This window comes from Thunnus albacares, chromosome 1 (genome assembly GCF_914725855.1).
Source record: "Thunnus albacares chromosome 1, fThuAlb1.1, whole genome shotgun sequence".
In the NCBI taxonomy this organism is placed as follows: domain Eukaryota; kingdom Metazoa; phylum Chordata; class Actinopteri; order Scombriformes; family Scombridae; genus Thunnus; species Thunnus albacares.
The window spans coordinates 41,021,586-41,033,737 of NC_058106.1; the positions used below are offsets into that span (position 1 = coordinate 41,021,586).

Genomic DNA, 12,152 nt, shown 5'->3' on the forward strand with positions numbered 1-12,152 from the left:
AACCTGGAGACCTGAAACTCTGGACACACAGCTCCAGGAGAGACCAATGTGAATGTAAAATAGTGAGCCAAACTGCTGACATCACTTCCTGTCTAGCCTCCGTTCCACCAGCTTCTCTAACTCAATGCAACTGTCATCCAGCGAACTCAGCTCATTCGACACACTCTCAGGTCACCCTTAGGTCACCCTTAGGTCACTCTCAGCTCACTCTCAGCTGACTCTCAGGTCACTCTCAGGTCACTCTCAGGTCACTCTCAGGTCACTCAGCTCACTCTCAGCTCACTCTCAGCTGACTCTCAGGTCACTCTCAGCTGACTCTCAGCTCACTCTCAGGTCACTCTCAGCTGACTCTCAGGTCACTCTCAGGTCACCCTCAGGTCACTCTCAGGTCACTCTCAGGTCACTCTCGGCTCACTCTCAGGTCACTCTCAGGTCACTCTCAGCTGACTCAGGTCACTCTCGGCTCACTCTCAGGTCACTCAGCTCACTCTCAGGTCACTCTCCGCTCACTCTCATCTCACTTTTGGCTCACTCAGCTCACTCTCAGGTCACTTTCGGCTCACTCAGCTCACTCTCTGCTCACTCTCGGCTCACTCTCAGCTGACTCTCGGCTCACTCAGCTCACTTTCAGGTCACTCAGCTCATTCTCGGCTCATTCTGGGATCACTCAGCTCACTCTCGGCTCAGGTCACTCTCAGCTCACTCTCAGCTCACTCTCGGCTCACTTTCAAGTCACTCTCGGCTCACTAGGTTCACTCTCCGCTCGTTCGGCTCTTGGCTCGGTTTTGCAGCTCCTTTAGATGCATGTGGCTGTACTTGAATATGACAACCCTTTGTTGCCTAATTTGGTGTCTAATGTCTAATAACAAGAGAGGTGATGTCACCTCACAGCTGATGGGTTTTATTTGTTTTATCAGGTTGATGATTATCATAAACTATCGACTTTATCAGCACACACACTCCAACTACAACGGCAGCAGATTGTCTCCTGCAGCCATGATGAGCCGAAACCGAGCTGCAATGCAACGCTTGCTGTGGACACTGCAGGTTAATATACACTGATCTGTACAGTGGTTCAGCTGAACACACATCAGACAGCTGACAGCTGATCAGAGGGCAGGATTTTCTGTTTTCTCACAGGAAAACACAGGATGTGTTGTCAAGATCCTTTGTGTAAGCACTAACAAGAGTCTTCTTGCTGATGGTGAACACAACAATGAAGTCATTGATAATGGAAGGTTGACACAGAGGAGTTTTCAAGTGGGCACCCTCCTTCCTTGACGTTTCGTTGATGAGCCCACAACGCCTCTGGAGGACTCAACGGTAAATCCTGGCGTCCCAAAAACAACCCCCTCTGTGTCGTCCTGGCTTGCTATTTCAGAGCCCAGCAGGGGTCTTGCTTCTTCATCCAAAGCCACTGGCTGCGTCTCTCTGCTGCCTCCGATGCAACCTCGATAGCTACATGCAGCCTCTGGCCTCTGATTCCAATGTCTCTGAGCAATCTGGTGGTAGATGTTGCCACAAAACCTCTGCACCCCACCTCCACACAGCACACTTGTTTTCCAGCCATGATATTGTGCTTCAGCGGCCAACTCAGCAAATGATAATGTACAAAAAAAACATCTATTTTTTTTTACTAATGTTGTTTGAATGCCTTTTAAACTCATTTTAATCTTCAAACTGCAGAAAAAACAAACAGTAAGTTCACTATGAACCAGAGTCCATAGCAAAAACCAGACACACACACACACACACACACACACACACACACACACACACACACACACAGTGATGTCAGCCTCTCTACAGGAAATGAGTCATTCGGGCGTTTATACAGTTCATTTTGCTGCTGATGACATCAAAGACGCTTCACTGCCAAAGGGAGGCTGGTTACACACACACACATATTTAACATCATGTGAATAATTGTGTTTTAGTTGAGTTTAAGAATCAGGGATTATTTTATTCCTCTTTGTTTTAAATAAAATGATTTTTCACATGTTTTAGAGATTTAACTCGATCATGAGCTGCAGTTTGCATAAAACATGTTTCTGCATCAAATATAACAGCAGACACAGAAAGTGTTTTTGACATTCATCAGATTCACTTCAGTTTTATTAAATGTATCAATCCGCTGTATGTTTTTACACTCCGAGTCAGTTTTTTCTCATCTGTTGCCTTTAAGAAAGCTGTTTATATGACTGCTGTATATATGTTCTGACCTTATTAACTGTATTTGTATTGATTGATCGGCTCCCAGTCGGCCTGTGGGTGTCCAGTTTCGAGACAGGCAGATTGCCCTCACTCGCTACGGTGGGCGGGGAAATAAAGAAACTGATGAATGTCCCATAAATGCAGCCATTGTGTCTCTGTGTCATGCTAACTCCGTTACAGATTCACAAAAAGACGTTTATCAAACAAAACAACAATCATCAGGGTGAGTTGCTGAGACTGCTACATCTCTCCAAATAAACATGATTTTTACATGAATCATTTCAAAAGTTTCTTTCTGGGTCTAAACAGAAGTAAACACAGAAACTAGCCGCTTGTAGCAGCATTATGGCTAACTGCATAGGGAACTACATCTGAGGCTGGATAGCTCAGGGTCTGTTCCTACTAGAGAAGTAATAACTTAGTAGATAAAATAAAAGGTAATTAATAATAATAAAATAAAATTCCCTGGAGTCTCCTACCAGTTAGACGTGGCCGGAACACCTCCAGTGGGGGGTGTCCAGGAAGAATCCTAACCAGGTGTTCAAACCACCTCAGCTGGCTTCTTTTGATGCAAAGGAGCAGTGGCTCTACTCTCAGCACCCCCAGGATGTCCGAACTCACCCTGTCTCTAAGGCCCAGACTCTGGCCTTGTATCCATGATCTCATTCTTTTAGTCACTACCCAAAGCTCATGAGCATAGGTGATGGATGGATCGTAGACCGACTGGTGAAGTGAGAGCTTTGCCCCAAGGGACATGGTCGTAAGCCTTCTCCAAGTCCACAAAGCACATGTAGACTGGATGTGCAAACTCCCATGACCCCTCAATTATCCCCGCAACAGTGAAGAGCTGGTCAACTGTTCCACGGCCAGGACGGATCCACATTGTTCCTCCTGAATCCAAGCCTAAGCCTCCTCTCCAGCACCCTGGCATAAGCTTTTCCTGAGAGGCTGATTAGTGTGATCCCTCGATAGTTGAAGCACACCCTCCAGTCCCCTTTTTTAAAAATGGGAACCACCACCCCGGACCACCAGTCCACTTGCTTCAGCATCCACCCAAGCTGCTGTCCTTTTGGCTCTTTGGTATCCATCAGCTGCTTCAGGAGACCCTTGGGCCAGCCAGATCCAAAAGGCCTCCTTCTTAAGCTTGACGGCCTCCTTCACCACTGATGTCCAGTTCCCAGGTTGCCGTCCCAACAGGCACCAATGACCTTCCAACCACAACTCTGAGCAGCCGCCTCCTCAACTGAGGTCCTGGACATGGCCCACTCGGAGTCCATGTGTCCAACTTCCCACGGGATGCAGGAGAAATTCCTCCAGAGGTAGGAGTTGAAGACTTCACGGACAGGGGCTTCCGCCAGACATTCCCAGTCCACCCTCACTATTCGTTTGGGTCTCCCAGGTCTGTCCAGCAGCCTCCCCCGCCACCTGATCCAATTCACCACTAGATGGAGATCAGCTGACAGTTCTGCTCCTCTCTTTACCCAAGTGTCCAAGACATGCAGCCGCAGATCTGATGACACTAACTACAAAGTCCATCATAGATCTTTGGCCTAAGGTGTTCTGGTACCAGGTACACTTATGAAGAACCTTGTGTTTGAATATGGTGTTTGTTATGGCCAATCCATGTCTAGCACAGAAGTCCAGTAACAATGCACCACTTGGGTTCAGATCAGGCAGGCTGTTCCTCCCAGTCACCCCCCTCCAGGTTTCTCCGTCATTACCCACATGGGCGTTGAAGTCCACCATCAGAACTATGGATTGCCAGGCCACACCCCCTCCAAGGCCCCACCCAGAGACTCCAAGACGGTCGTAGCTCCGACTCCTTCCCCACAAGGGAGGAGACGTTCCAGATCCCTAGAACCAGTTTTCGATGCCTGGGATCAGCACGTCCAGGTAGTCTGGAGGTGTTCCAGGCACGTCCAACAGGTAGGAGACCCCGGGGAAGACTGAGAGCTGGAGGGCGTTGGCAGGGACACGGATGTCTGGGTTTCCTTAGTCTGATGCCACAGTGACTGGGATAAGCAGGGGAAAATGGATGGATGGAAAATAAAATGCTTCATGCCAAGTTTCCAAGTTGTTTTCATGGACTACTGCTGGATGATTGATACGTACCGTAATTCCTCACAGTTACGTGTTGTAATCACATCTTTCTTACTGTGAGGAGCTGAACATTTGGTCCAGCCGATTCAATCAATAAATTTTTATTTATATAGCGCCAAATCACAACAAAAATCATCTCAGGGCACTTTTCGCATAGAGCAGGTCAAGATCGAACTCTATAATTTACAGAGACCCAACAGTTCCCCCCATGAGCAGCACTTGGCGACAGCGGGAAGGAAAAACTCCCCTTTAACGGGTAGAAACCTCAAGCAGAACCCGGCTCTTGGTGGGCGGCCATCTGCTTTGACCGGTTCCGATTCCAGCTGATTCTGTGGAGGTGAAACAGTGTCCAGGACGACAGTGTTGATAAAGTCTGTAAATCCATTTGTAGTAGTTACACAGCTGATGACTCTCATCCGTGGACTGTGGAGTCTGGCAGCAACTGGTCCAACTCTGCACAAAAAGTTTTCCTCTTCATTCGTTAGGAGAGGAGAGCAGTGAGAGCAAGAACACCAGCGGTTTCTCTGAGGTAATGTTACTGTACACCGACCACAGGAACACCAGAGAGATCAGAATTAGCATGACACAGCGATACAACGGCCACATTTACCAGAAAAACATCAGGTTCAAATAAACCGGAAGTTTTCTTTAAGATCATCAGAGTCCGACATGGAACAACTAAAGTTCAGGTGTTCACATTCTGACAGCTGACAGGATTTTACCTGCATCACTACTGCAGTGAGCCAAGGCTACACAACACACAATACACACAGTGGTGGAAAGTAACTCAGTACATTTACTCAAGTACTGAAGTACAACGTTGAGGTACTTGTACTTTACTGGAGTATTTCCATGTGATGCTACTTTCTACATGTCAGAGGGAAATATTGTACTTTCTACTCCACTACATTTATTTGACAGCTTTAGTTACTTTTCAGATGAAGATTTGACACAATGGATAATATAACAAGCTTTTAAAATACAACACATTGTTAAAGATGAAACCAGTGGTTTCCAACCTTTTTGTCTTTTGACGTCTTACAAAAAGCAGTGTGTAGTCGGGGTCACATTTCACATGTCTATGAGTTGTTAACAGCTCCACCAAATAGTGATTTTTCCCTCTAAACTTCTCACATGCTTTCATTTCAATAAATGTTCAAATGATCCAATATTTCAGCAAAAATCAAAGATTAGAGAAAAAGTCCAAAAACTGAAAACAGATTTGTGTATCAGAACTTTGTTTTTTCTTCTTTCCTCTCCCATTAATCATCTCACCACCCCTCAGATTTATCTGCTGACCCTTTGGAGGGGCCCGACCCCTAGGTTGGGAACCACTGGACTAAACTAGCTAACTGTATATAAAGTAGTGTAAACTAGCTCCACCTCCAGCAGCTACAACAGTAACATGCTGCTCTAACACTGATGCTTCACTATTAATAATCTAATGATGTCATATATAATAATATATCAGTCAGAGGGACCAAACCACTACTTTTACTGCAATACTTTAACTACATCAAGCTCCTAATACTTATGTACTTTTACTGCAATACTTTAACTACATCAAGCTCATAATACTTATGTACTTTTACTGCAATACTTTAACTACATCAAGCTCATAATACTTATGTACTTTTACTGCAATACTTTAACTACATCAAGCTCATAATACTTATGTACTTTTACTGCAATACTTTAACTACATCAAGCTCATAATACTTATGTACTTTTACTGCAATACTTTAACTACATCAAGCTCATAATACTTATGTACTTTTACTGCAATACTTTAACTACATCAAGCTCATAATACTTATGTACTTTTACTGCAATACTTTAACTACATCAAGCTCATAATACTTATGTACTTTTACTGCAATACTTTAACTACATCAAGCTCAGAGTACTTATGTACTTTTACTGCAGTACTTTAACTACATCAAGCTCATAATACTTATGTACTTTTACTGCAATACTTTAACTACATCAAGCTCATAATACTTATGTACTTTAACTGTAGGAGTATTTCTCATGCAGGACTTTTACTTGTAACAGAGTATTTTTACTTTGCTGTACTGGCACTTTTGCAGCAGTAAAGTATCTCAATACTTCTTCCATCGCTGCACACAATACAACAAACAATACTGCGTAGTACTACAGAAAGTACACACTCCTGCAGCAGGAAACTCGACAAACACACTTGTGAGTTCTCTGATGTTATTTCTACAAACGAGGAACAAGTTGTTTCACACACAGTTCACCGTCTTCACCATCATCATCATCATCACCATCACTATTTGTTTTCTGACATCTAAACAACCACAGAAGAAGAACAGCGGAGCTTTCCGTGCACGTGTCATCTTACCTGTGTCTGCTGGCCGCGCGGGCTCCGTGCGAGTGCGTGTGCCCGCCGGCGTACAGGCTGTAGGAGGGTCGCAGCGGGAACGCGCTTTTGGCGTCTCCACAGGTCCAGAGCGCGAGCAGCAGCAGCGGGAGCGCGGCCATCCTGCCGATCAATGCAGGATCAATACAGGATATCGATACTGATCAGCTGGCGGGAAAAACTCTCGTCTCCATGGAGACCAAAGTTCCCACAAAACGCCAAAACCGTCCTACAGACCCCGACCCATAATCCGGACTCTGGTCCAAAACCCCCAAACCCCAAAACCCCAAAACCCGGACCTGGAGCCGAGAGGAGAGTCCTGTGAGTCCCGGGTTTAATCCGGATTTAATCCGGATTTATCCCGCCTTTAATCTGGTTCTCTCCTCAATTTCTCATGAGAACTTTTCAGCTCTGAAACAAAGAGAAGAAGAAAACGTTGCGACAGAGTCCAGCTGCTCCTCCTCTTCATCACCGCCCCCCTCCACTGTCCCCGCCCCTCCCGGAGGAGAAACCAGACACGTGCAGCTCCGCAGCTTCACCTCCACAGCTGATCCTGGTCCAAACCAAGCCCAGCCCGTCTGCTGATTTAGACTTCATATGAGTGTTACAGTATGAATATTTTTATCTTACTGAATGAATCTAATTAACAGTTTTAATTAATTTCAGTTGTTTTAAGTGATAAATTAAACAAACTTTAGCAGCAATTTACAGGTGAGTTTGATTCCTGTGGTTCAGGTGGCCTCAGGTGTTTGTTAGTGCAGCATCCGTAAATCTAGGGGGGGGGGGGTCACCGGGGGTCACTGAGGGTCACTGAGGGTCACTGAGGGTCACTCTGCCCCCCAGGAGACAAAAACCAAAGACCTGAAACCTGCAAGAGGTCCCACTCTGACAGACATTTAAAGGCAGAATCACTGATTTGAATAAATATGTCAGAATAAAGTTGGTATTTTACTCAGAGTGGGACGTCCTCACACATGTGTTTAACTTACAGTAAGGAGCCTTTTAACTCTGCAAAAAGTCACCTGAATAAGATCTGAGTTGTAGTTTTGATCATTTTAAATATGTGTTTGTGTTTCAGTTGTCACATGATGCAAAGATCCTGAAGCAGCTGAACCAAACATCAGACTTTCATCTCCAGCATCAGTCAAACCTTCTGACTCTGCTCCTCATTTAAGGGTTTATCTTTATTTTAACTCTTTTCTACAAAACTGAGGACAACAGAACCATGAAACAACACATATAGAGTCATGTAGTAAACAGAAAAGTGTTAAACAAACCAAATATGTTCCATGTTTTAGATTCCTGAGTCTCCAGCGTCTGGCTTGTTGCTGATATCCGATGCAGCTTCATGAGCTCGTCACCTGGACGCTTTTCCAACAGTCTCACATATGCTGAGCAGCTGTTGGCTGCTTTTTTCCTTCAGTTTTGTTCAACAGTGTAGAAAATCATAAAAATAAAGAAAAACCTTTGAATGACCAGCTGTCCAAACTTTTGACTGATACTCAGTCAAGTCAGTTTTATTTGTATATTCCAGTATCAGCAACACGACATCATCAGAGCATCGATTCACACGAGGAAAAACTCCCTGAAAACCCTTTAATGCAGAAAATGCTGGACTGTATATAAATGTTTTAATGTTTTAATGTGGAGCTTTATTCTGTCTGAGCTCACAGTAAAGGGTTAACACACACACACACACACACACACACACACATACACACACACATACACACACACACACACACACACACACACACACACACACACACACTCATACACACACACACACACATACACACACACACACACACACACACACACATACACACACACTCATACACACACACACACATACACACACACACATACACACACACACACAAGAAATAATCTGAACACACTTCCTGCTGTTAAAGGAAGTCATATCAGCTGTTCCCTAAATAACCTGGTCAATATGACCTCTGAGTGTGACCCAACACACACACACACACACACACACACACACACACACACACACTGACAGTAACCAGAAGCTTCGGTCTGTCTCTGGTGATAAGAGTCACTGAGCAGTGACGACATGAACTCGTTCTGACGTAAATCGTTTATATATGTTTAATATTTATAGTCGACATGAGGTTGAAACTGTGTTCGACTGTCTCAACAGTTACAGATGTTTCTGATCGGTTCCCTGCAGGGATCAATACTGAGTCCACATGTTCAAACTCTTCAACAGCAACAGTTCAGGATCAAACTGTGACACATTTGCATAGTTTTCACACAGAAAGCGTTCAGTGACTGCAGCCTTCAAATGTCCTCAATACGTTTCTCACTCAAACACAAACAAGCAACAAAACCTTTGACATGTTTACGTCCTCACTTCCAAACTCACCAGTTTACACTAACACGTGTTCACACGGATCAGAACCACCGAGATACACCGAGATACATCACTGTTCAACCACTAACACGTGTTCACACGGATCAGAACCACCGAGATACATCACTGTTCAAACACTAACACGTATTCACACGGATCAGAACCACCGAGATACATCACTGTTCAACCACTAACACGTGTTCACACGGATCAGAACCACCGAGATACATCACTGTTCAACCACTAACACGTGTTCACACGGATCAGAACCACCGAGATACATCACTGTTCAACCACTAACACGTGTTCACACGGATCAGAACCACCGAGATACATCACTGTTCAAACACTAACACGTGTTCACACGGATCAGAACCACCGAGATACATCACTGTTCAACCACTAACACGTGTTCACACGGATCAGAACCACCGAGATACATCACTGTTCAACCACTAACACGTGTTCACACGGATCAGAACCACCGAGATACATCACTGTTCAAACACTAACACGTGTTCACACGGATCAGAACCACCGAGATACACCTCTGTTCAACCACTAACACGTGTTCACACGGATCAGAACCACCGAGATACATCACTGTTCAACCACTAACACGTGTTCACACGGATCAGAACCACCGAGATACATCACTGTTCAACCACTAACACGTGTTCACGCGGATCAGAACCACCGAGATACATCACTGTTCAACCACTAACACGTGTTCACACGGATCAGAACCACCGAGATACATCACTGTTCAACCACTAACACGTGTTCACACGGATCAGAACCACCGAGATACATCACTGTTCAACCACTAACACGTGTTCACGCGGATCAGAACCACCGAGATACATCACTGTTCAACCACTAACACGTGTTCACGCGGATCAGAACCACCGAGATACACCACTGTTCAACCACTAACACGTGTTCACGCGGATCAGAACCACCGAGATACATCACTGTTCAAACACTAACACAAGACCTGCTGCCAGAAACAAAGCCCACTGAAACACTCGCTCCTGTAGATACACTGTAGTACGTTCTATAGAGGAGCAGGAGACCCCCCCTCCCTGCTGGAGGAGCAGGAGACCCCCCTCCGTGGTGTAGGAGTAGAGGAGTAGACCCCCCCTCCCTGCTGGAGGAGTAGACCCCCCCTTCGTGGTGTAGGAGTAGAGGAGTAGACCCCCCCTCCCTGCTGGAGGAGTAGACCCCCCCTTCGTGGTGTAGGAGTAGAGGAGTAGACCCCCCCTCCCTGCTGGAGGAGTAGACCCCCCCTTCGTGGTGTAGGAGTAGAGGAGTAGACCCCCCCTCCCTGCTGGAGGAGTAGACCCCCCCTTCGTGGTGGAGGAGTAGAGGAGTAGACCCCCCCTCCCTGCTGGAGGAGTAGACCCCCCCTTCGTGGTGGAGGAGTAGAGGAGTAGACCCCCCCTCCCTGGGTGAAGACCACCCAGGTTCCATCACTAACCACTGTTTTCACTGTTTTCACTGTTTTCACTGTTTTCACTGTTTTCTCTTTACGAGGTTTTTTGTTTTTAACACAGATTCACATTCCAGAGCCGCAGCCTCAGGTGAGACACGTCAGCAGACCACCTCGTATCTCCACCGCCAAAGACCTGGAAACCACATATCTCCACAGCTGGAAACCACGTATCTCCACAGCTGGAAACCACATATCTCCACAGCTGGAAACCACGTATCTCCACAGCTGGAAACCACATATCTCCACAGCTGGAAACCACATATCTCCACAGCTGGAAACCACGTATCTCCACCGCCAAAGACCTGGAAACCACATATCTCCACTGCCAAAGACCTGGAAACCACATATCTCCACAGCTGGAAACCACATATCTCCACAGCTGGAAACCACATATCTCCACAGCTGGAAACCACGTATCTCCACAGCTGGAAACCACATATCTCCACAGCTGGAAACCACGTATCTCCACAGCTGGAAACCACGTATCTCCACAGCTGGAAACCACATATCTCCACAGCTGGAAACCACGTATCTCCACAGCTGGAAACCACATATCTCCACAGCTGGAAACCACGTATCTCCACAGCTGGAAACCACATATCTCCACTGCCAAAGACCTGGAAACCACATATCTCCACAGCTGGAAACCACATATCTCCACAGCTGGAAACCACGTATCTCCACAGCTGGAAACCACATATCTCCACTGCCAAAGACCTGGAAACCACGTATCTCCACCGCTGGAAACCACATATCTCCACAGTTGGAAACCACGTATCTCCACAGTTGGAAACCACGTATCTCCACAGCTGGAAACCACATATCTCCACCGCTGGAAACCACGTATCTCCACAGCTGGAAACCACATATCTCCACCGCCAAAGACCTGGAAACCACATATCTCCACCGCCAAAGACCTGGAAACCACATATCTCCACTGCTGGAAACCACGTATCTCCACAGCTGGAAACCACATATCTCCACCGCTGGAAACCACATATCTCCACCGCTGGAAACCACGTATCTCCACAGCTGGAAACCACGTATCTCCACCGCTGGAAACCACGTATCTCCACAGCTGGAAACCACGTATCTCCACTGCTGGAAACCACATATCTCCACAGCTGGAAACCACGTATCTCCACAGCTGGAAACCACATATCTCCACCGCTGGAAACCACATATCTCCACAGCTGGAAACCACATATCTCCACCGCCAAAGACCTGGAAACCACATATCTCCACCGCCAAAGACCTGGAAACCACATATCTCCACCGCTGGAAACCACATATCTCCACCGCTGGAAACCACATATCTCCACAGCTGGAAACCACATATCTCCACCACTGGAAACCACATATCTCCACAGCTGGAAACCACATATCTCCACAGCTGGAAACCACATATCTCCACCACTGGAAACCACATATCTCCACCGCCAAAGACCTGGAAACCACATATCTCCACCGCCAAAGACCTGGAAACCACATATCTCCACCGCCAAAGACCTGGAAACCACATATCTCCACCGCTGGAAACCACATATCTCCACCACTGGAAACCACATATCTCCACCACTGGA

At 46.2% G+C, this 12,152-nt stretch overlaps 1 protein-coding gene across 1 annotated transcript in view; it reads right to left on the reverse strand.

Annotated features, from left to right (window-relative positions):
- Positions 1–7,280, reverse strand: part of LOC122986191 (EMILIN-1-like) — a 32,867-nt gene extending 25,587 nt beyond the window's left edge. Inside the window, 1 exon segment of the mRNA XM_044357327.1 lies at positions 6,680–7,280. Coding sequence (XP_044213262.1) covers positions 6,680–6,819 — 140 coding nt within the window. The 5' untranslated portion in view covers positions 6,820–7,280.
- Between the last annotated feature and the right edge of the window lie 4,872 nt (positions 7,281–12,152).